Source organism: Ursus arctos, unplaced genomic scaffold (assembly GCF_023065955.2).
Source record: "Ursus arctos isolate Adak ecotype North America unplaced genomic scaffold, UrsArc2.0 scaffold_4, whole genome shotgun sequence".
Classification (NCBI taxonomy): Eukaryota; Metazoa; Chordata; class Mammalia; order Carnivora; family Ursidae; genus Ursus; species Ursus arctos.
Window position 1 is genome coordinate 68710143 of NW_026623056.1, and position 25936 is coordinate 68736078.

General features: G+C 36.3%; 1 protein-coding gene across 5 annotated transcripts in view; it reads left to right on the forward strand.

The window, feature by feature from the left end:
* The window catches only part of USP25 (ubiquitin specific peptidase 25), a 134143-nt gene that overhangs the window by 55677 nt on the left and 52530 nt on the right, over positions 1-25936 (forward strand). For all 5 annotated transcript variants that reach the window (XM_026484522.4, XM_044380307.3, XM_044380324.3 and 2 more), the window contains 5 exons: positions 1256-1342; positions 8914-9051; positions 10898-10974; positions 17661-17734; positions 24223-24371. In XM_026484522.4, coding sequence (XP_026340307.1) covers positions 1256-1342; positions 8914-9051; positions 10898-10974; positions 17661-17734; positions 24223-24371 — 525 coding nt within the window. The remainder of the gene's footprint in view (positions 1-1255; positions 1343-8913; positions 9052-10897; positions 10975-17660; positions 17735-24222; positions 24372-25936) is intronic.

The window sequence follows — 25936 nt, forward strand, 5'->3', positions numbered from 1 at the left end:
CTTTATGATTTTTCCTTTCATATTTAGGTCTTTAAACCACATCCATATGTATATATGTCTGTATCTGATTGTATTTCTTTATGTATAGTGGGCCAGTTTTCCCAACACCCAGCTCCTAAACAAAACTTTGTTTTATCATTGATTTGTGTTGCTACCTTTATCTTCTTTCATGTTGGCTCATACAGCTTTGCTAACACCTCGTACATTATTGCCTCCTCTATAGTGATTTTCAAGGTTAAGTTGTGACTCTCAAAAGGGAATACTTTTTACATTGTAAAGCACTTGACACGTATAGGTATGTGTAAAATATGTACAATGAAAATTTTGCAAACAATATTCTGTGGTGTATTTACCATTATGACGTCTTTTAAAATTTTCAATTTTATTTTATTTCTTTTTTTTTTTTTTTTAAAGATTTTATTTATTTATTCGATAGAGATAGAGACAGCTAGCGAGAGAGGGAACACAAGCAGGGGGAGTGGGAGAGGAAGAAGCAGGCTCCCAGCAGAGGAGCCTGATATGGGGCTCGATCCCACAACTCCGGGATCACGCCCTGAGTAGACGCTTAACCGCTGTGCCACCCAGGCGCCCCATTTTATTTCATTTTTTTAAACAAATATTCATCATGATGATAATGTGTTACAAGCTATAGTTTAAAAAACAGTTCTAGGAAGCCTTTCCATGGGCGTCTTTCATGTGCTCTCATACCCTGTGAGATCAGTATTATTGTATGTTGGAGTCAAATTTCTGTTGTTATAATATCTGTGTCCTTTCTAGGCTGTGTCTCCTTGAGCATAGAGATAATACGTAATTTCTTTATGTCCCTTTCACCTAGCAACTGGCTCATAAATTTATTTGTACTATATTTTTGTAGAATTGATACCTCAAGATAACTCAGTGAACATGTCTAAAAAGTTCTAGACTGCATTTGTGTACCTTTTATTTTAGGAAACTGCCTATTAAGCACCTAAAGAAAGACAGCTTTTAATAATATGAAATATAGTAGGTTTTTTGAATTGTCCACATATAATTTTCTGCTTTCCAGTATAATAAATATTGTTAATGATCAAGAATAGTGTGTCAGTATATAAGAAATTTGACGTTTTCTCCAGGAGAAGATAGGTCTTGTGCTAGTGGTAACAATCCTGTGAATAAGTAGTATAATCAAAAATAAATCTCTGAGGCCAGTCATATTTTTATAGTTCTGTTAATAGAATTTTCCCTTAGGTTATCTTAAATTTTTGTTCTTTTTCAGTCATTATTCAATCTTTTGGAGTTTAGAAGATTAGTTCTGAATTACAAGCCTCCATCAAATGCTCAAGATTTACCCCGAAACCAAAAGGTAAAATTATGAAAGATTTTTAAGCAGAGTATATATATACACACATATATACATATGTATATATGTATACATACATATATACATACATACATATATACACATGTATGTATATATGTATGTATAGGTCATCCTGTCCTTTTATCTGTGCTTGGTTTTAGGGCAGTTTGTCTCATCAAATCTAGAACTTTTAATTTTGAATATCAATCCATTAATCTCAGTTACTACAGTAACTTTCTATTCTTCATCAGTATGTTATAAATATGAATTTTTCTTCACACGTGTGTCAGTAATATGCCAATTTTTTGTGTCACTTTAGTAATTGCTTTTTTCCTTTTTTTTGGACTGTCAAATTTCAGTAAACTTTATAGGTTTCAATTTATAATTCAAGGTCTTTCTTCACTTGTCTCCTGAAAAATAGTGTGGGAAGAAAAACTTTTTTCAACTGTTTGTGTAGATGAGCCTTTTAAAGGATTAGTTTTGCATTGGCTGTCTTTGCAGTGCAAATCTATAACTTCTATTTTGTAAATTAATACTGTTAGGCAATATAATGTGACAGAGTGCACAGATAATCAGGGCTAGATTGCCTGGGTTTTCTGGCTGTGGACCTAGGGCTTGACCTGTCTGTTTAGTTTCCTTATCTGAAAGGTGTAAATAATAATAGTGATTATTTTATAGAGTTGTGAGAATGAAATGAGATAAAATGTACAAAGAGCTTAGAAGTGCCTATTGCATAGTAAGCAGCTCAGATGATGTTAGTTACTGTATTCATATTAGCTTTTCAGATGCAGAAATTTATGCTTAATGGAAAAAGTTAATTATGGGGATGATGTATGTGAATGGTTAGGGCTTTAGGGATCTTGTCATAAAGAAATTGTAGCCCTAAAGGTGACTGGTTGCACAAAGAAGTTAAAGTTTTAGGTTTCAGTAAAGTGTTGAACTTTGTGTGACTTACTGTATTAATGATACATAATTAAATCATGTTTCTCTTTTAATGTGTAATTTGAGAACCACTTGTTTGCAAACATGAAACATTTATAATGCAAGCTAGTGGGAATATAACAATTTATGGCTTGCTTTTTCAGGCTATAATCTTTGAGCTGTAAAGTATCAGACTGGTAAACAAGCCATTTTCAAAAGGGAGTCAAGATCACTTGACAACCCCACAGACTTCCAGAGAAATTAAGCAAAACCCCTTCACTCATTACCATTTTGCAGTGAAACTTTTTGGAATATTGCTTCTCTTTATTGCAACTTGTTAATAATCACTGTTCTCTCTTCTGAGATCTCAGTTGAAGTAGATTTATAATTTACATGTCATTATTTGGGAATATTGCTTCCAATTAGGTATTCATATGTATCTTGACCTTTTCTTTTTTTGTTTCTGGATTTTAGTGCTTTACAGAGTTAGTTTATTTTATTCTTCAAACTGTTGAGTAAGACTAAGTCAGCTTTATAATCCTATTTAAAAAACAGTTTTATAATCCTGTTTAAAAAACAGTACCAAAAAATGGTACATCCTTAAGTACCATGTACTGTATGTACTATAATTTTAAGATTGTTCAGCTGAGTACTAGGGAAATATGTAAATCCAATCTTTAGCACCTTTCTAGAGAAATTTGTTTTCTTGCAATGGAAGGGGCAGCATGTCCAGGGGTTCCTTTAGGTTAAGGAATTAAAAGGATCTCTACTTCCGTTCTGAAAAGGACACTTATTTAGAAGAATTCTGTGCAATTTTATAAAAGGTGGTTCCACAAATGAGGTTATTCTTTAATCTGGCATGGTGATATCAATACATAATATAACTTGACATTTCTGAAGCAAACATGTGTGACTTAGAGATAGTTATCAGCCACTGATTGGTGCTACATTCAGCTGAGATGATAAAAGACACAGGTTTTTAAAAAGATGTCAGTGTGACTTCTTGCTACTTATTATTTCATAATGAATTTATATCCAATTTATGTAATGTTTACTGCTACACTGAGTTTGAAAAATAATGTGCTAAGATACCCGATACCCTTGGGGATCACTTTGGTCAGATCACAGAGATGTCATTTGCATGCATTGCTAATCAGGATTTTTTTTTTTTTTTTAGGATTTTTTTATCAGCAGGTAAATCAGTCATAAATATTACATACTTATTGAGTGAGAGAAAGAGGTGGAGTTTTTGAAATCAGTTTGTATTTTAGGTAGACTTGGTTATTACTTATAGAAGTTGAAACTAATTTTATACATAAATACTTATTGTACTGTTTGTAATTTTAATGTCTAGGAGAATTGTGAGGTTACTAGAAATTTAAAGATGGATTCTCATTGTAAACACCTCATCCCTTCCCACTCCCACACATAGTGTCTTTTGGCTTAAAAAGCCACAAACTGATGACAAAACATGTTAAATGTTGAGAAAACAAAGATGCATAAGTTCATAATAGAGGTAATCTCCATATAAATAGCTAAAACCTTATTATTCATAAGGTTATATTAATTAAAGTCTTGAATTAAGGGCAAATATTTCCAAATAAACAAGATTTCCACACTTTCCACTACTCAGAGATGAGAAGCATTTGAACAGGGAATGTGTTTAGTTGAATACCAGTGAGCGAATACCTGAAGGAGTTTTGAATTTTATGAATAACAGAGGCATTCTGGAATTTCTGTCTTTAGCTATGAATAAAGTACAAGATTGGATTTATAAGTTTCAGTAAATCTTAAAGGATTCAGAGCATACAAAGTATGTTTTCTGACCACAGTGGAATTAAGATGGAATTTGACAACAGAGATATTTAGAAAATCCCCCTGAGAGTAGGGGAATTATGTAATATACCTTTAAATAACCCAGAGGACAAAGAGCAAATCAGAAGGGGGAAATTTTAGAATATTTTAAACAATAAAAATTAAAATATGACATAGCAGAATTAGAGGGAGGCAGCTAAGGCAGTGGTTAGTGAAAAATGCATGAACTAAGCACATTAGAAAATAAGAATGGTTTCAAATTTATGACATCATTTGGCACATCAAGAAATTAGAAAAAACACATTAATATTTGAAAGTAGAAGAAAGAAAATAATAAAGAGCTAAGTCATTGAAATAGAAATGAGAAAGACAGTAGAGAAAATTAATGAAATCAAAAGCTGCTTCTAAAGGTCAGTAAAATTAGTGAATTTCTAGGTAGACTGAGCTAGAAAAAAAAGGGAAGAAACAAATTAGCAATATAAAGAATGAAAGAGAGGGACATCACTACATATTCTCTAGACAATAAAAGAGAATAGTGGAATATTATACACAGTCAACATCCTTATATCACATTAAAAAAAATTGAATGTTTAGTTAAGAACCTACTCAGCAAAAAATTCAACAGTGAAGTTGTTTACTGGTGAATTATACCAAACATCTACGGAAGAAATAATACCAATTCTCTACATGTTTTTCAAGAAAGTTGAGAAAATATGAAACTTCCCAATTCTTTCTATGAGCCCAGCATTACCCTGAAACCAAAATAGAAAAAGATGTTTCAAGAAAAGAAAACTAAAGACCAGTATTCCTCATGAATGATTGCCAGATTTTTGGCAAATTGAATCCTGAGATATCAATAAAGGATGCTACTTCATTGGCAACTGGGGTTTATTTAGAACTGCAAAATTGGTTTAGTGTTTAAAAATCAGTGTCATTCACCATGTTAACAGAGTAAGAAGAAAAACCATCTGATCGTCTAAGTAGATAAAGAACAAGAATTTGACAAAAGCTAATGTATCTAAAATCTCACAGAAACTAGAAATTGAAGGAAGTTTTCTTATCCTGATAAAGATAGTTTATGAAAAGTCTACAACTAACTAGTATAATGCTTAATGGTGAAAGACTGAATGCTTTGCCCCAAAGATCAGGAACACGCAAGGATGTAATCCCTCACCACTGCTGTTAAACAGTGGCCTAGAGGGAATGAATTCAGCAAGGTTACATGAAAGAAGGCGAACATGGAAAAATCGATTATATTTCTAAATACTAACAACACACAATGGGAAATTTAAATTAAAAAATATTTATGTACAGTAGCATAAGTGTGGACTATTGGGGTAAAATTTTATGGAAAAATCATAAAATATTGCTGAGTAAAGAAGTAGATATGTTCAAGGATCAGAGGATTCAATATTGTTATGGTATCAGTTATCCCCAGTTTAATCTATAGATTCAGTGCAATCCCAACGGTAATCCCAGCAGGCTTTTTCATAGGAATTGACAAATTGATATAAAACTTATGTGGAAAATCAAAGAATATAGAATAGCCATCTTTAAAGAGAAAGACAGTGTTGGAGGAATCAACTCTCAGGCACTCTTATTGGTGAAAAGATAGTTCTATAGATAAATGGAACAGAACAGAGTCGAGAAATAGACCTATACATATAGGGTGAGTTAATTAAAATTGACAAAACAATTCATAGGCGAAGGAGAATCTTTTAAACTAATGGTATCATAGAAAGATAATCCTCAACCCTTATAGAACATATTCATTTATTTTTCAAATATATGAAAAAATAATGGATTATTGATCTAACAGAAAACTAAAACTTTAAAAATTTTTGAAGAAAACAGAAAATTTTATAGTTTTGGCTTAAAAGATTTAAGTGGGACTAAACAAGGGCACAAATCATAGAAGAAAATGTTAAATAATTGGACTTCATCAAGATTAAAAACTTGTAATCTTGAAAAAATTTATACAAAATTTATACAAAATTTTCTCCCAGCCACAACTGGGAGAAAATATTAGCAAAACATATATCAGATAAAGGAACTGTGTCTAGAATATATACAGAAATTGTGTAACTCAATAAGATAACCTATTACTATATTGGAAAAAATACTTGAACAGATACTTCACCAAAGAAAGTATGCAAACTAAATAACTACAGGAAAAGGTGCTAGACATTATTAGTCATAGGAATATGCAAATTAAAACTAGAGGTCCCACATTGGACTCACTGGAAGAACTGGCGAAAAATACAGTCCATATCCAAATATTGTAGAATGTGGATCTAGAACTTCCATTATGCTGTCGGTGGGAATATAAAATAGTATAACACTGTTGTAAAAATAGTGTGTCTTTGGTTGTGTCTTAAAGACATCTACAGGCCCTCTCCAGGTTTTTACTTTAGAGAAATGAAAACATATGTCCACACAAAGACACTTAAAGTAATATCCACAGCATCTGAAATAGGTCACTTGATAAATAAGTGTGGGGCATCCATACAGTGGAATACCACTGAGCAACAAGACAGAATGAATCGTCATGTACACAATCATGCGGATGAACCTCAAAATAATCACTTCTATTTTAAGAAACCAGATTAAAATGAGTACATAGGGTATGGTTTGATTTATATAACTTTCTAGAAGATACAAAGTGACCATGGTTGCTTTGGGATGTTCAGGGAGGGGAGTAAGCGTTGAAGAAACTTGTGGGAGTGATGGATAGTTACATTATCTTGACTGTGGTGATGCTTTTACGGCTGTCTACATGTCTGAAGCTCATAAAATTGTATACTTTATAATGTACAGTTTATTGTGTATCAGTTATACCTTGATAAGTCTTTAAAAAAGAAAGACTAAGCATGTGGTTGTATTTTCATAGTTTAGCCGTATGCGGGAGCTGCATTTAACATCAATTACAATTTAACATTTGAAATTCAAAAAGATTTTCTAGCCACGGAAGTTGGCTGAGAGCAAAAATGTTTCATTGATTTATATATATATATATATAACATTACTTTTCCAGTATGCTTCTGAGCAGAAATTCAGTTATTTTTCAAAAGTCATTTATTTCATCCTTGTTATTTAGGAAGGAATGTCTCAACTGCACTGATGTAGGAGTGTTAAAAGAAAGAGAAATTGATCTCAGGAAATTAGGGATATTTCTGAAATTTTTTCAGAAAATTCTGAAATAATTTCTGAAAATTATTTTTAGGATTAAAATTCTTTGAGTTCGCACTCTTAAAATCCAATATTTATGTAAGGCAATTGTGGGGGAGTAGAAAGTACAACAGAAAAATCATGGATTAGTTTTCTTTCATTTAGAACTTTTAAACTTTATCATTGATGATGGAATTTTTTTTAAAAAGATTTATTTATTTTAGGGAGAGAGTGAGTGCGGGGATTGGGGGGCGTGAGGGGCAGAGGGAGAGACAGAATCTCGAGCAAACTGCCCACTGAGCATGGATCCCTTTGCAGGACTTGATCTCAGGACGCTGAGATATCATGACTTGAGCCAAAACCAAGAGTCGAACACTTAACTGACTGAGCCACCCAGGCACCCCGATGATGGAATTTATTATACTTACATAAAATCCATGTTTTTCATAAATTAGTGATTTCATTCAGACAATGCACTTTGTGATTGCTGTAATGTTATATCATTTTTGGATCAAGTGACAAGTATTTGGAGTCAAATGTTTTCCTTTACACCTATTTTTTTCAGGACTCTTTTTTTTTTTTTTTTAATGCATTCTAGGAACAACTATTTCTATATTGATTATATTATTCTGGACAGCAACTATACTAACATATACACACACCCCTACAGTTTTATGATGTTGAGAACACCAACCATATACTTTTGGAAATTTTTTTCTAATATTTAAATAGATATATAAACTTTCCCTGTTAAAATTGTTATTGCAAGAGCTAACTATAGTAAGAACTGCTTGTTTGATTTGTTACCATAAATTATTTCACTGAGGTATGTGAATTACATTCTTTATAAAAGTCTCCTTGTTTTAAAATAAATTGTTCATGATTGATAATATTGGATTGTTGGTTTCTCTAAGGGTTTGATGAAATGAGATGTTCGTAAGAATTGAATGCCTGGTTTGTGTAGCAGAAAGTTATGGAAGAAATATAGAAGTTCTTGTGTTTGAGAAGTTTACAGTCTTATTGAGAAACAAAAGTTGAGATTTCACAGGAACACTAGAAGGGTGATACATTCGTTTAATATTAGTATCTAGACTAATCTTGTCTGATAATTAGGATTGTCCCATGACAGTGCCAGTTGGTGATTCATTGCTGAGTGAAAGACATTCATTTTAGTAGATGTGGAGTGTGAAGGAATCATTGACTTGGAGGGGTCTGGGAAAGCTTCATGGAGGAGGAGGGATCTTTGTTTAAATGGGCTTATTGAGGAAAAGTACTTAAACAGTGCCTGGCACCAAGTAAGCACTCATTGAATGTTGGCTGTTGTTATTGCTGTCCACAGCAGCTGGGCCTTGCTGAATGGAAAGGATTATAATAAATAGACTTGAATGAGGAGAGGATATTTTTGGCTGGGTAATAATATGATTAGCTATGAAAATGCGGCATTTGTGCTGAAATTGTGAGCTAAGCCTAGGTCTTCTGCTGTTTTCATCCTGGACTCCTTTGAAAAGTGTCCTAGGTCACAACACTCTTCTTTAATAATGATGTAGGAGTGCTGGACTCCTCCCTAATCAATATTCGTTAAATTTTTGGTTTATTAAAATGAATATCTAATCTGTTTTCCAGTAAAGATTTTGTTAATCTTCACCTAAGTGTTGTTTTCCCCCCAATAGGAACATCGAAATTTGCCTTTTATGCGTGAGCTAAGGTATCTATTTGCACTTCTTGTTGGTACTAAAAGGAAATATGTTGATCCATCAAGAGCAGTTGAAATTCTTAAGGACGCTTTCAAATCAAATGACTCCCAGCAGGTAGGTTTTCTTTATTTACTTACTTATTAACATTTGTATTTTATTTAATCTGATCATTCCTTAAGCAGTTTTATAAAGACACAGGACAATTGAAGATGTTGTTATTCCTCTTTATTAAAAATAAGTTGTAGCCATTTAAAACATTGTTTATTTGGAAGATTTACTTCTAAGTTAAGAAAAAAGTAACAGTGATCTTGGAAAGTGTTAAGATAAATGAAGCTGTAATTTATATTGTGATAGAAATTAATAAGTGAAAACAGTGGGTAAAATTAGGAATGTTCACAAATGTTAGTTATAAATCCTCACAAATATGTGATAAACCCATGGCCTATGTAGTATACATGTCTTTGGTATGCCTATTTTTGTTGGCGCAAAGTAGGTCCCTTAATTACTCAGAACTCTGAACTACATTAACTTTGTTATTGTTGCTTTAATTTTCCAATCGTTTTGTAGAATCTCATGTTGAGATCCTTACCTTAATTACATCTTCAAAGACCCATATTCTGGGGGCGCCTGGGTGGCACAGCGGTTAAGCGTCTGCCTTCAGCCCAGGGCGTGATCCCGGCGTTCTGGGATCGAGCCCCACATCAGGCTCCTCCACTATGAGCCTGCTTCTTCCTCTCCCTCTCCCCTGCTGTGTTCCCTCTCTCGCTGGCTGTCTCTATCTCTGTCAACTAAATAAATAAAATCGTTTTAAAAAAAAAAAAAAAGACCCATATTCTGAATAAGATTACATCCTGAGGTCCCAGGTGGACATATATTTTGGCGGGCCACTATTTAAACTACAACAGTTGGTATGGATGGATTTTTGTGCTGAGTTTAGTTGTCTTTAACTATATGGCTTTGGAACAATTTCCTTAAGCTTCTTAGATCCAAATTTTAATATTTTAAAGGTGAGTGGATTGACCCAGCTGCTCTTTAGAAAACTTCTAGCTGGAAAAATATATGATAGTAAACTTGTTCAATTCTTGGGGCTATTTTAGTAAATAAAGGCAGATTGCTTGCACTGATTCATCTGTCTTTGATGAACCAGTCTTATTAGTAGGATTGTTTTTTTTTCCTCCCTGGGTTCTGGATGAACCTATTTTCTGTGTTCCACCTCACATTATTGAAAGAATTATGGTAGTTGATGAATACAACTGCCACTGCCTGTTCCCATTTTCCCATGGTTGGGGAACTAGCACTGAAAGAAGGGATGGCGAAAGGTGATGCAGGTGCTAGTTCTGAATGGAGAATTCGTTTGAAGGTCATGAGATGGTGGACTCGGTAGTCAGGAGTCAGTGATTGATTAGACTAAACCTGTCCAGGTTAACATATCTTAGTAAAAGTGGATGTGGCATAAAAAGTTGTGTGTAAAAGTTGAATTAAGAAAATGAATTGCTGAAAAACATATCTTCCTTCTAAGAAGCCAGTAATAATCTTTATATAATGAAGAGCTCTTTGGTAATGTGGGTCTTTCATTTTATAAAGATTCGTTTGAGAACTCTTTTGGGGGTGATAATTATTTTTAAAAATAACATATGTAAGTTAGAATTTATATATTTGTGTGTATATATAATGTTGTATATATTATATATAACATAATGAATTTATGTTTATTTTCTCATAGTGAAACCCAGTCACTCTGATTATCGATATAATGCTTATTTTTCTCAGATACTGATTTTATTCTCTGGTTACATTATAAATATTTCTTGCATATGATGTGAAACATTTCATACGATATTTTTGTGAGGAGTGAGTAATTCTATGTTTGATGTGACTGGCTGTAAGTTTTATGTTGCAGTATTTGGTATTTTTATTAGTAGGCTCAAATATCAAAAAGACTTTTTTTTTCTTTCCACAGCAAGATGTGAGTGAGTTTACACACAAATTATTAGATTGGTTAGAAGATGCCTTCCAAATGAAAGCTGAAGAAGAGACGTAAGTGACCATGAAATTTAGCGATGGGGTTTTAGGAGACTGATAAATAACACTCATTTTTTCCCCTTTTATGTATCAGTGTCTATGGAGAAATAGAAAACTGAGAGATGTATGGGAACCCAAACGTTACTTGTATTGACAAGTTGTTTAAAATTTGTGGCCTAAATGCTGAGTAGCTTTAGATTTCTATTGTAAGATTAGAATCTTGCCAGAAAGATCTAAAAAGCAACCCATAAAATGGCTAATTCCACATGCCCAGTTCTTTCCCTTGGATTCAACAGTCTCTTTTTCAGGAGGAAGAATGAGTTAGTGGTGGGACAAGATTCCAGAAGTATTACTTCTGATGAAGTCCTTTCAGATGGAATCACAACGACAAGGATATGAAGTTCCTCCTTAACATTTTCTAGCTTTTTATTTTCTTTCCATTAGCTTGAACCAATAAGACTTTGGTTATTCAAGATATCTGCACACTTTCAGGATGGTCCTAGTCCCATTCCCAGGAGGCCACTCTCCTAATACCAACCCCTGGTTTTTTGTGTATCTTTATAAAACATTGGTTGATCATTTAGGACTTGCCACTATAGGCTCTGATGTGGTCCAAGAAGATACACGTAGAAGACCTGCCTAGAAGGTCTTCTACCAAGAAGACAGGTGGAAATCCAAGGCTGAAAATTCTCTCCCTTTTCTTTTTTCTTATTTTTAAATTATAGCCAGCTTTATTGTTCAGGAAACATCATTATAACAGGTCTGCAATGAGACTAAATTAAAATAAAATATATTCTACTTATACAGTGTTAATCAATAAGAGATACCCCCAAAAGTTAATATAGATATAGATATAGACTTCCTCCTTTCGTTCTCCAATTCTTAGGGGAAAAGTAAGTTTCCCATATCCCTTGATCTTTTTTTTCTTTTTCTCCTGAGAGAGAGAGGGAGGGAGAGAGTGAGAGCAGGGGGAGGGACAGAGGGAGAGGGAGAATCTTAAGCAGGCTCCACACTCAGCGTCAAGAGTGTGACACTTTCAGGCCCCTGGGTGGCTCAGTCGGTTAAGCGTCCAACTCTGGATTTCAGCTCATGTCAATGATCTTCAGATCATTCTATGATCACCATGGAATGGTGAGATCCAGCCCCTTGTTGGGCTCTGCGCTCAGTGGGGAGGCTGTTTGAGATTCTTACCCTCTGCCCGTCCCCTTGCTCTACACTCATGAGTGCTCTCTCTCCAAAATAAATAAAATCTTAAAAAAAAAAAAAAAAAAAAGAATCGGAGACTTAACCACCTGAGGTTCCCAGGTGCCCCTTCTCTTGATGTTTTAAGGTAAAGTGCAAAGAAATTTTATATTTGAAAAATCACATTTTTTTTGCCTTTGTGGTTGCAGTCTAAAGAAAAATAAAAGTCACTTCTGAGTTTCTAAGTTTGTTCAGTCTCAGCTACAGGCATGTTATTTCTGTGCCTGCATAGAGCTGGGATTCTGCAGCCGGTTCCCTCATGGGGGTGGGTATAGTTCCTTCTGTCCTTCTGATGTCAGTTTCATGCGCTTGAATTCTAGATTTCAGGGGGTTATTAGGACACACATGATTAACACTGAATGGTCTCTTACCTTTGAAATTTTAGAATTAAAGCAAAACTTCAGCCCTCTAGCTCTCAGTCCATGTATATAATATTCCCGGAACTTTGTGCAGTCCAGACTCAAGTTGTTGCCAAAGTCTGTAGCAGAAGTTTTAGGAGATGTCGTAAACAACAGATCAGTGGTTTAATTCTGCCTGGATGCCTGTCGTTGAGGGCCAGTTGCTTGCCAACAATTATATGTGAACTTAAACTAAGTTGGGAGAGAGATCTGAAGAGATTGATTATGGTGCTAAGTTTACAGTGTTTGAGGAAAAAAATTCTATTTTTGGTAAATTTTGTCTTAGAATGGGGCATTTGAATGCTGCTTTCTTCTTGGTGTGTTTGGAAGCTTATGACGCTGACAGCTCTGGTCCTCAGCTACTTTCTTGTCCCCAGAAGTTTTAGTTGCGTTTTCCTTAGGAGCTTCTTCAGTTTGTGGCTCCGAGTGCTGCACTGAGTGACCTACTTTTGTGCCACAGGGTTGAGCCCATTGCCTTTGGCCATGGAATTGTTTAGGCCTGGGAAACCTGCCTCTTAGGTTACTTCCTTCTCTTGTTAGCTTCTCACTTCATGTTCCTTTCATCTGGAAAATCGCCCCATCAGATTCCTGGAATGAATCTGCTGTTGCTGCTTGTGAAAGCTGGGTCCCAGCATCCCGTGAAGATACACTCTGTGCTCAGCTTTGGCATGTTCTAGGCCTAGAGTATGTCTCTCTCTGCTGCATTGTTTTCTGGGTGGCACATGCCTCTAAAGTTCACATACATTATATATATTTTTTATTCTTCTTTTAGGAAGGTTTGGCTGAATTTTCAACAGTATAACGTGCTTCTTAGCCTCTATCCCATGCAGAGCCAGCTCTGTTCGATGGATATGTGTCTTTTCTTCCTGTTCTTTGGGTTTGTTTTCTGGCCTTTACATTTGTTTTTCTCTGACTCGCTCCTCTGATACTGTCTCGATAGGTCCCTCATGATGAGAGTTAGTGATTCACGAATGACAGTCGTCCAGGCTGGTTCCTCTCTAGTACAGCTCATGTCCCTTGTATCTTTCCTGAGAGTTCTGATATCAAAATTCTTTGTGTGTTTCCTCAGAGTGTGAACAGTATCTGTATCCTTATCTGTGATAATGGAGTCTTTGAGGTTCTTTCAGTAATTCTTTGAATGTTTCACCCTGAAATCCCTAGTTCCTCCTCTCAAATCTATCCAGATTTTCTATAAGCACTTCATTTAGTTTATCCTGTCTTCAGTACATGACCCCCATTGCTTTTTATCTGTAGCCTCAGAAGAGTGCCTAAATCCATGTTCCTTCTGAGGGGGTCATTTTATGCTGATTTTGGAGATCTTGCTTATTATTTATCTACTTGTTAATTTTCTTTGGGTTCTAGTCACCTCTTCTGATCTAGTAACTAACAAATTATCTCCCTTTTTTCCTAACACTGTTTTAAAAGAAGCTAGAACTTTTCCATTCTAGTTCATCTGAAATCTTAAGTTTATTTGAAATATGTTCTCCTTGTTCATTTCCCCATCATTTTCTATCTGTTCTTTACTGTTTGTGGAGCTAAAACTGTTTTTGAATCTCTGTGCTCTCCCTGTTTAGAACAGAGCTTTCCAGTTGGTGTGCCATGGTTAACCAGATTATGGATTGTGGAGATACTGATCCTATATCTGTGATCATGAGAAAGTATATCTTTTTATCTCAAAGTTCTCTGCATATTATATATATGTATACATATATATGTACACACACAAATGTATACATATACATATATATATATATATATATATATATATATACATACACACACACATGTACAAAAAGATATATATATATATACACATACACCAATGGTATTAAAAAGATTGGGAAGCTCTAACCCAAAGCATTGTAGTTTGCTTTGTCATCTCCCCTAGACCTTTGAACTTCTGTGCCAGACTAATTCCCAAGGTAAGATGTCCCTGATACAAGTTTTCTATAGTGATTTCTTTTGGTTTTTGTTATTTGTGTCAATCTATCTTATCTACCGCTTTCATGTAAGTGGTGGTTCTCTCATTTTTTTTCTTTTTTTTAAAGGTTTATTTAGAGAGAGCGCGAGTGTGTGCACGTGTGAGGGGGTGGGTAGAGGGAGGGGGGTAAAATCTCAAGCAGAGGAGCCCAACGCAGGGCTCAGTCTCATGACCCTGAGATGATGACCTGAGCCAAAACCAAGAGTCAGATGCTCAACCAACTGAGCCAGCCAGGTGCCCCGGTCTCTCATTTCTATTATAGGAATCTCATGTCTTTTTAATTGCTCTTCACTTGTATTCCTTATATTTCTGTTAGCATAACCAGTCTGGGCCCCTGAGATTCACAGTTTAAATATAGGGCAAAGAATAGGACCTCTGAAAGGTTGGAAAGAAGGACAAGGTAAACAATTTCTAGAAGATTCCTATATGACTGTTTAGGGAAGGTCAGTGTTTCACAGACCAGTGGAGAGGAAGCGAAAATTCAGGCAGGAAGATTTGAGGAGAGATTTGGAAAGAAAATTCAGAATTCGAAGAGCCACTCCATATCTAGTTCGTTCTGGCAAAGTCACCAACCTCTTTCCATGGGGTATGTGTCTAGCAGTATGGAATGTTGATTTTCTACATAAAAATAAGAGGCCATGGGAAGGAGATTCCCATTAATATTTATATCTAAAGATTCATAGATTTTTACATCAAAAGAGAGAATCTTTAGATCGTTCTTCTAGCCCATGTCATTCTCAAGTCCTTTTTATTCTCACAGTATAAGATGTATAAGGTATGAAATAAATTTTTCCCATAGAGTTAAAATGCCCAAAGACTAAGTATATGTAGTGGGAGAGGATACATTGATTTTGGAGTCAGATTTAAGTTCACTTTGCAGCTTGATTTCTGACCAATTGTGTGAATTTGGACAAGTGACTTAACCTGCTCTACAGCTTTATATTCAGTGAAGTAGAAGTAATTGTACTATCTGTTATCAGTTAGCGTGGGCTAGATAGTCCAGTGGCAACAACCCCAAGACTTTGCAGGCTTATATTATATTGTTAGATGATGTGTCCAGTGCGTGTGAGCAAGGGGCTCTGCTCATTCTTTCAGTCAGGGCCCCAGGCTGACAGACGCTTCCCCTCATCACCACTTCTGGGGTTACCACGGCAATGAAAGTACACTGGCTCTCAAAGTTTCTACCACACATCACTTCTGCTCACATTTTGTTGGGCAAAGCAAGTCATGTGGTCTGCCTAACTTCTAAGTGAGTGGGAACACCTTACACCCATTAGGATGGCTACTATCAAAAAACCCCAGAAAACTGCAGGTGTTGACAAGGATGTGAAGACATTGGAACCCTTGTGCACTATTTGTGGGAATGTGAAATGGTGCAGTTGTTTTGGGAAACATCATGGTGGCTCCTCAAAAGATTAAAAATAGAATTGCTATTGGAGGGAATCCTTTCACAATGTATATGTATATCAAATCATCATGTTGTATACTTTAAACTTTGTCATTTATACCTCATGCAGCTGAAAAAAAGATCGACCATATGCTCCAACAATTTCACTGCTGGGTATATATTAAGAATTGATAGCAGGGTCTTAAAGAGATATTTGAACACCCCTGTTCATAGCATTATTCACGATAGCCAAAAGGTGGAAACCACCCAATGTCCATGGATGAATAGATAAACAAAATGTGGCATACATACAGTGCAGTATCCTTAAAAAAGAAGGAAATTCTGACACATGCTACCCCATGGATGCTAAGTAAAATAAGCCAGTCACAAAGAAGACAAACCGTATGCCACTTACATGATGTGTCCAGAGTTGTAAAACTCAAAGGAACAGTGAGTAAGAATGGTGGTTGCCAGGGCCTGGGGGAGGGAGAAATGTGGAGTTGTTCAGTGAGTGTAGAGTTTCAGTTTTGCAAGATGAGAAGACTGGAGATTGGTTGCACAACAGTATGAATATACTTAACCCTACCCACCAACCATTTAAAAATGGGTAGATGGTAAATTTTGTGTTATGTATATCTGACCACAATTCAAATTTTTAAAATTTAAATACAGCGTGAGTGGGAAAGTACGTCTTAACCACATACTGGAAGTAGAGGGCCAGAAATCTTTTTGAGTTATCACTACCTCAGAGCATTGTTGTGAGGATAAAGTGAAGTAATTCCCACCAGTTGTTTTAAGGAGTAAACAATGATGCATGTACTATATTTATAAAGAGGCATGTCTTTCCTTTATTTATTTATTTATTTATTTATTTATTTATTTATTTATTCGTTGATTGATTCATTCATTCATTATATCAGTTTTACTGGTTTAAACACAAAATTCATGAAGATAAATTCTGTACACAGTTGTGGATACCACACACTTTTATGTAGTAATGCCAAGATAAACTGTTTTCAGACCACAGAGAACAGAACATAAAAAGAAGAAGAGGTTCAAAAATTGTTAACTTCTGTTTGCCTCAATCGAAAAAGGAAAAAAAAAATAATGTGCATGTTAAAGAATTTGGAAAATTCACAAATGACTAATCGTGCCTGCAGCATGAAGGGTGGACTAGCTGCTGAGCTGCTTTGGGTCAAAGCTGGAGTTTTGCTCCTTCATTGGTGACAGCTGCTATTTTTGAATGGTCTGCACTCTCCTATTTAAATGTGGGAAATGACATGTTAAAGTTTTATGGAAATTTACTCTGATTAAGAGTGGCTTTTCTTTCTTCCTAGCAAGTCCAAATATAATCTGTTGCTCCAGACTAAAAGTGTGAGGTCGAAATGAACAATAATAATAGTTCACTCCGTGAACACAGACTGTGTCAGGTCCTCTTGTAATGTTGTCCCACGCAGCAGCTCATTTTAACCCTTACAGCAGCCCTTGGAGTTCAGTTGCTATTATTGTCCTCAGTTGACAGGTGAAAACATGGAAGAGTAAATGTAGTAAGTGCCTTGTCCAAGGTAATGTCAGTGAGTGACAGCCACATCAATGTCACCATCTTGGCAGGTATTAATGTTCTTTGAATGCTCTATTACTTACGAGTCCAAAAATTATAACCACATTTATGGTTTTTTTTGCCGTGCTTTAGGGATGAAGAGAAGCCAAAGAACCCCATGGTAGAGTTGTTCTATGGAAGATTCCTTGCTGTGGGAGTACTTGAAGGTATGGTTACACATGTTTGTGACATTTGAAGAGATATTATCTAATCGCTTTTGTCTTGATAGTGACTCCTTGTTGAATGGTTTTTAATTTTAATTTGATTTACTCTGTCTAGTAGCCTGTTGTATTGCTACTACTAATCATTTATAAGAAAAGATTGAATTGAGTGATGAAAAGGAAGGTACAGGGTACATTATCGCATGCTAATTGATAGTTATCCTGATGTTCTTTTCCTGAGAAAGCTTCTGTGATTCTGTGAATTGTTGGGGTATAGGGATTAAGGAGGCAATTGGTTTTGAAAATAATGTTGGAGTTGAATACTGGTTTGGGTATGATGGTTACTGTTTTTGAGGGTTTCAACTCTATGAATGTTGAAAGCTGCATTTAACAATTTAGTGTGGTGAAGGTATTACACTTTTCAGGTGATTATAAAATTCTTTAGGCTCTAGTTTTCAAGAAAGAATCGTACTCTTATCTTTTAAAAAATCATTTGAGAGTGATACTACTCCATCTATCCTAAATGCTTATTACTTAAAATCTGGGTCTGACCAGTTATTCTTTCATTTTCCTAATAAGGGAAGGGAACTGACTCATTAAGTATACTTCAAATAATAATAATTACTAAATCCCAAAGCATGAAGTTTTGAAAAAATCTGAAGCATTTGAAAAACTTTACAAATTTTCCAAATAGCCCAATGCTTCAGCTTTTGGAAAGTTAACCCAAATCACCTGAAGTATATAATTTGGAAAATTGGTTTTCCTCCAGGATTTTAAGTAATTGGTTGCTATGAAGTTTTGTTTGAATACAACTTTTAGAGTTTGGGATTCAGAAAAAGGCAGATAACAACTCAGGATTTAGTCAGCCATTTAAAATGTTACACTGAAGTGTTTGTACATTTCTTTTTTTGCCTCAAATACTAAATATTCATTATATAATGTCCTTTCCAGTTTGGGGTGTCCATACTGTCATACTGATTTTTACTTGAAGTAGAACAATATATTCGAAGCAGTAGAGTAGCTCTAATCAGGTGGTGACTATGCAGTATTTATACCCTTTCTACTTGTGTTACTTGATTATTTTTTTAAAAAATTTTTTATTATGTTATGTTAGTCACCATACAGTACATCCTTAGTTTTTGATGTAGTGTTCCATGATTCATTGTTTGCATATAACACCCAGGGCTCCATGCAATATGTGCCCTCTTTAATACCCATCACCGGCCTATCCCAACCCCCCACCCCCTCCTGTCTGAAGGCCTCAGTTTTTTTCCCAGAGTCCATAGTCTCTCGTGGTTCATTCCCCCTTCTCTTTATCCCCCCTTCATTCTTCCCTTCCTTCTCCTACCGATCTCCCTGCTATTTCTAATGTTCCACAAATGAGTGAAACCATATGGTAATTGTCTTTCTCTGCTTGACTTATTTCACTTAGCATAATCTCCTCCAGTCCCGTCCATGTTGCTGCAAATGTTGGATAATCATTCTTTCTGATGGCTGAGTAATATTCCATTGTATATATGGACCACATCTTTATCCATTCGTCTGTTGAAGGGCATCTTGGCTCCTTTCACAATTTAGCTATTGTGAATAATGTTGCTATGAACATTGGGGTGCATATGGCCCTTCTCTTCACTACGTCTGTATCTTTGCAGTAAATACCCAGTAGTGCAATTGCTGGGTCATAGGGTAGCTCTATTTTTAACTTTTTAAGGGACCTTCATGCTGTTTTCCAAAGTGGCTGTACCAACTTGCATTCCCACCAACAGTGTAAGAGGGATCCCCTTTCTCCACAGCCTCTCCAACATTTGTTATTTCTTGCCTTGTCAATTTTTGCCATTCTAACTGGTGTAAGGTGGTATCTCAAGGTTGTTTTGATTTGAATTTCCCTGATGGCTAATGATTTTGAACATTTTTTCATGTGTCTGTTAGCAATTTGTACGTCTTTATTGGAAAAGTGTCTCTTCCTATCTTCTGCCCATTTTTTGATTCGATTATTTGTTTCTTGGGTATTGAGTTTGAGAAGTTCTTTATAGATCTTGGATACCAGACTTTTATCTGTAGTGTCATTTGCAAATATCTTCTCCCATTCTGTGGGCTGCCTCTTAGTTTTTTTGACTGTTTCCTTGGCTGTGCAGAAGGTTTTTATCTTCTGAAGTCCACAAGTTCAGTTTTTCTTTTGTTTCTCTTGCCTTTGGAGATGTGTCATGAAAGAAGTTGCTGTGGCCGATGTCGAAGAGGTTACACCCTGTGTTCTCTATGATTTTGATGGAGTCCTATCTCACATCGAGGTCTTTCATCCATTCGGAGTTTATCTTTGTGTATGGTGTGAGAGAGTGGTCAAGTTTCATTCTTTTGCATATAGCTGTCCAATTATCCCAGCACCATTTATTGAAGAGACTGTCTTTTTTCCACTGGATGTTTTTTCCTGCTTTGCCAAAGATTAGTTGCCCATAAAGCCGAGGGTCCATTTCTGGGGTCTCTATTCTGTTCCATTGGTCTATGTGTCTGTTTTTGTGCCAGTACCATGCTATTTTTGTGATCACAGCTTTGTAGTATAGCTTGAAATCAGGCAACGTGATGCCCCCAGCTTTGTTTTTCCTTTTCAATATTTCCTCGCCATTATTATTCAACATAGTACTAGAAGTCCTTGCAACAGCAATCAGACAACAAAAAGGGATAAAAGGTATTCACATCAGCAAAGAAGTGAAACTCTCTCTATTCGCAGATGACATGATACTCCATATGGAAAACCCAAAAGACTCCACCCCCAAATTATTAGAACTTATGGAACAGTTCAGTAATGTGGCAGGATACAAAATCAATGCTCAGAAATCAGTTGCATTTCTTTTTTTTTTTTTTTTTTTTTTTAAAGATTTTATTTATTTATGTGACAGAGAGACAGCCAGCGAGAGAGGGAACACAGCAGGCGAGTGAGAGAGGAAGAAGCAGGCTCCTAGCAGATGAGCCCGATGTGGGACTCGATCCCGGAATGCCGGGATCACGCCCTGAGCCGAAGGCAGACGCTTTAACGACTGCGCTACCCAGGCGCCCCAGAAATCAGTTGCATTTCTATACACGAACAATGAGACTGAAGAAAGAGAAATTAGGGAATCGATTCCATTTACAATAGCACCAAAAATCATAGGATATCTCGGAATTAACTTAGAGAGGTAAAGGATCTATATTCTAGAAACTACAGATCACTGTTTAAAGACACTGAAGAAGACACAAAAAGATGGAAAACATTCCATGCTCATGGATCGGAAGAATAAACATAGTTAAGATGTCTATGCCACCCAGAGCAATCTACACTTTCAGTGCCATCCCGAGATCAAAATACCAATGACATTTTTCAAAGAACTGGAACAAGCAGCCCTTAAATTTGTGTGGAACCAGAAAAGGACCCGAATCGTGTTATTTGATTCTTTAAAGTGATTCATTGAAATAATTTGTTAGTCAATCAGTGCTGAAGTCCTTGTACTGGATATTAGTTGTTTCAAACAATTGTGCTACATAAATGTGGTTTTAATACATTTCCAGGTGAACTATGTATTTGCTTCAGTAAAAATGATTTGCTTTCAAGCTCTTTGTTAATCACTTTTACAAATATTTTCCTAATGCTTTCTTTTAGACCAACTCTCAATTGGAGGTGATTTTCGTTTGTTTACTAAAGTGCTCTCATTTCAAAAGTTCCTCAACTTTTCCAGAACATCTAATCCATTGACCCCTTCATTTTGTTCCTCTTGGCCCTTTTCTTTTCTTTATTCTTTGCCCATTATGACCACTCTTACAAACCTCTAACACTCCCCTTCCCCCGCCCCCCCACCCTGTAACTATTCTCTGACCACCACTGAGCTATTCATCTTCTCTCTCTGTGCACCGAGTACCTCAATATTACTGTAGAAAAATCACTCAGATGGGCTAACTGTAAATGGATCATGAATTTGTAGTAGATAACTAAGCTTCACTGGTCCAAATCCTGTAACACTACTGGCAATCATACTTGTTTTGTTAAATCACTGTCTTCTATCCCATTTTCTGCAATAATGATTTTTATCTTTTCTGCTTCTAACTTCACTGGCTCTTCATTCTCTGAGAAAAACCTTCCCACAGATTTTATGGATTTGCCATGAAGCTAGTGAAATCTAGCCATAGGTCCTGTGTAAGGTCCTGAATCTAATTTTGTGTTTGTAATTTTGTATCATAGTACGTAAACACAACTTTCTCAAATATGTGAGCTTCAGCCTCCACAACCTCGATCCATTCCTACCTCTACCGCATTCTTTTTATTTGTCCCTCCAGATAATACAGAATTATTCAGTTTTCTATCAGAAGGCTATTGTTTATATGTCCTCAGAATCTCATCCCCCCATGCTTTCACTCAGACCTGACTCCATTATCTTGCGTTTTTCTTATATCTTCAGCTTCCCCTTCTGTCTTCCTCATCAGTTTTTAGACATGGTCTTGGTAATTCACATCTTAAAAAAGAACTCCCTTCACATAGTCTTTTTCAGTTAATCTTATTCAGTTAAGCCCCTTTCAATAGAGGAGTTTGTTTTTGCCTGCTAAATCCCCATTTATTCAACCCATCCCACTTTTGCTTCTGACCCCAGGCCTCTTCTAAAAGGGATCTTTCTAAGGTTATCAATTTCCAACATGTGTTCAAGGCTGCCGGGTCCCACTCAGTTCTCATACTAAACTCTTTATCAACTATTCATGCTATTTACTCTTTCTTCCTTTTCCTCTTTCCTATATTCTGTCCTTAAAAACACTTCTCTGGCTATTGTGGCACCTTATTGTCTCTCCCCCCCCCCCCCCCGCCCTGCTTCTGTGGGTACTTCTTAGAAGTTGTAGTTAAAGCCTCTTCTTTTACCTAAAGGTGGGAGATGGCTGGGACTAAGCTCCTACCCCCTACCTTTTCCTGTCTGCCAGTTCCCTTGGCAATCTCATTCACTCCCTTGATTAACTGCTGTCAGTAGCCAGCGATTCTCTCATTTATAGCTTCAGACCAGAAGATTAATTTTAATTACAAACTCATATCCAGCTCTCTTCTCAACTTGAAATCCCACGGGCCATTCTAAAACAATGATTGCTGCTACTACCTTAAAACAAAAGGAAAAAAAAAATCGCTGCTCTTTTTTTATTGGAGCCCCTTTCAAGGCAGGTGTTGATGATAGAAATCAAGTATCATTCTTGATATCTGCCTTATTCTTCTGCCCCCCATCCTGCCAGTGAGCCAGCCACCAGGCAATCATATTTACTCCTTCTGGATATACGTATAAATGTCTATCTGTGTAATTTCATCTCCTTTTGTACACTTTTACTATTTTTTTTTAAGATTTTATTTATTTATTTGACAGAGATAGAGACAGCCAGCGAGAGAGGGAACACAAGCAGGGGGAGTGGGAGAGGAAGAAGCAGGCTCATAGTGGAGGAGCCTGATGTGGGGCTCGATCCCACAATGCCGGGATCACGCCCTGAGCCGAAGGCAGACGCTTAACCGCTGTGCCACCCAGGCGCCCCTGTTCACTTTTACTATTAACTCCATCTTCCACACTACCTTTATTTCTGGATGGATTCTATAATAATCTCCTATCACCCACTTAACACAGAAGCCATAAGGATGTTTCAAAGACATAAATCTGATCCTATTATTCTCAAGTTTAACTATTCAGTGACTTTGTTATATACAGAATATACTCAGAGAAAAAATTCTTAAGGGCAACTTTTTGGATTTTGACTCCCTACCTCATTCTTCATTGTCATCCTTCCATTGCTCCCCTAAGTTATAATGTCCTCCCCTTAGTTCTTCAAACCGGCCACGTTCTTTGCATCCTTAAAGCCTTTGTGTGTATTATTCCTTTGCCAAGAATTCTCCACAGCACCCTGACAGTCTGGCCTGGCTAACTCCTACTCACCATTCAAGTCTCAGTGTGAATGTCATTTTGCTATGGAAGTCTTCCCTGCTCTACCCTCCTGCTCTAAAGACTATGTTAGTGCTCCTTTTTATACCCTCTCACAGCACTGTCTCATCACACATTTTATAACACTAACAAGGATAAATAATTTTTTGTTCATAATTATATGTACAGTTAGTGTACATATAATGTAATGTACATGTAATGTAATGCTTTTCTTCCAAAAGAGGCTGAGAGTTGCTTCAGCTCAGGGACCATATATATCTCTTCTGTTTACTGCTATACATATTCTCAATGTTTAGCATAGTATCTTGTCCTTAGGAGGTATTTTTTGAAAGAATATATATACACACACACATACATGTGATTACTTACATACATGCAGGTGTGTAATTAATACCTACGGCTGGATGTGAATGTGCATGTAGTGCATGTATAAACCAAGGAAATGACAGTGGTAACCCTGTGGAACATAGAGTGGTGGTTTTCAGGCTCAGGAGGTAATTCATATACACACTTATTTTTAGTGACTAAAAGGCCATATTGAGTAATGATTAACTTTCCCTTCACCTATAGGTAAAAAATTTGAAAATACTGAAATGTTTGGTCAGTACCCGCTTCAGGTCAATGGATTCAAAGATCTACATGAGTGCCTAGAAGCTGCTATGATTGAAGGAGAAATTGAGTCCTTACATTCAGAGAATTCAGGAAAATCAGGCCAAGAGGTGAGTTTAACATCTTCATTATTCCTTTCTGCTCAGGTCTTTCTTACAGTGCAGTAAAGCACAGTTTAGAGCTCTAATTACATAGCTGCCTAATAACTGGGAGAATACTCGGAGCATGTGTTTGGATTTAATTATGGTAGTTTAGACATTTGGGAAACCGACACAAACAAGTCTGTAATCTATGTTAAATTCTCACGTAACAATTTAGCTTAAAATTTTCTGTTAAAATCCTCTTTTTTTGTTGTTGTTAAGTCTCTTTAGACTTTTTAGGGAAGGTACCAGTCACTGCAGCATGCTAGTCCTGGAAGTAAAAAAGAAAAGCACTGATATTAGGGTGGAATTTTATATAGACGTATGTTACTTATATCAAATAGTGTTGGGATTTGTCTAGATTCCTTAAATTTTTTTTGTAAAATTGCTGTGTAATTGCATGAAGGGCAGATAGAAGAACTTGCTTTCTCAAGAAAGATAAAACTCGAAAAATATAAACCTGTTTATTTGTTTCTACTGCTCTCTGTCTTGCCACCCATCTCTCTCTCTTTATTCCTGTCATTAGCCCCGTCTGCATATCCATCCACCCATACATATATTCATCCTTATGTGTTACTCTAATGCAAGGCAGAGGACAGATCATTTGCTCCAAAATCAGTTCTCATTAAGCAGTTGCTGATAGTTGTCTACTTGTAAGCTCCATGCATGAGGGTAGAGATCTTCGTCTTTGTCATTCTCTGTTATATTTCTAGTGGATAGTATGGTGACTGCAAATAGAATTACATAATACGTATTTATTGACTGAATGAATGAAATGTCTCAGTGTTATCAGAAAAGTTTCTGGGGACTTTATCCCCAAATGGGTGCTTAATCAATGTTAAGTGATGATACCTCTGTGTTTTTCTTTTTTTTTTTTTTTCAAAGATTTTATTTATTTATTCGACAGAGATAGAGACAGCCAGCAAGAGAGGGAACACAAGCAGGGGGAGTGGGAGAGGAAGAAGCAGGCTCATAGGGGAAGAGCCTGATGTGGGGCTCGATCCCATAACGCCGGGATCATGCCCTGAGCCGAAGGCAGACGCTTAACGGCTGTGCCACCCAGGCGCCCCCCTCTGTGTTTTTCTAAACAGGGACTGAATTCTTGTGTTTTTGAAAAGAAATTGCTTTTATCTGAATATGTGTTTTTCCAAAAAGATGGAATTAACTCTTTCCTGTTGTAACTTCATCCTCATTTCCTTCTCTTCCCTTATACACCTCCCCCCCAAAATAAATAAATAATACTTACTCTTTCCTGGCCTTTTTTTGTTTTAAGGGGGGGAGAGAACGGGAAAGAGAGAGAAAATATTTGAGATCGTTTTTCTCTCTACCTCATAGATCATCTACTTCAGTGATTCTCAGCAGATGCCTAGACCATACTTCAAAGCTGTCAAATCAGAATCTAGGGTAGGAATGTGGTACGTGGGCCTAAGAGCTCCACCAGTGAGTCCCAGATAGACCTCCAATTAAGAATATTTAAATTAAGCTTATTTATTTCATTGATTGGGACTAAAGATTGGGACTCTCTCAGGACCCCA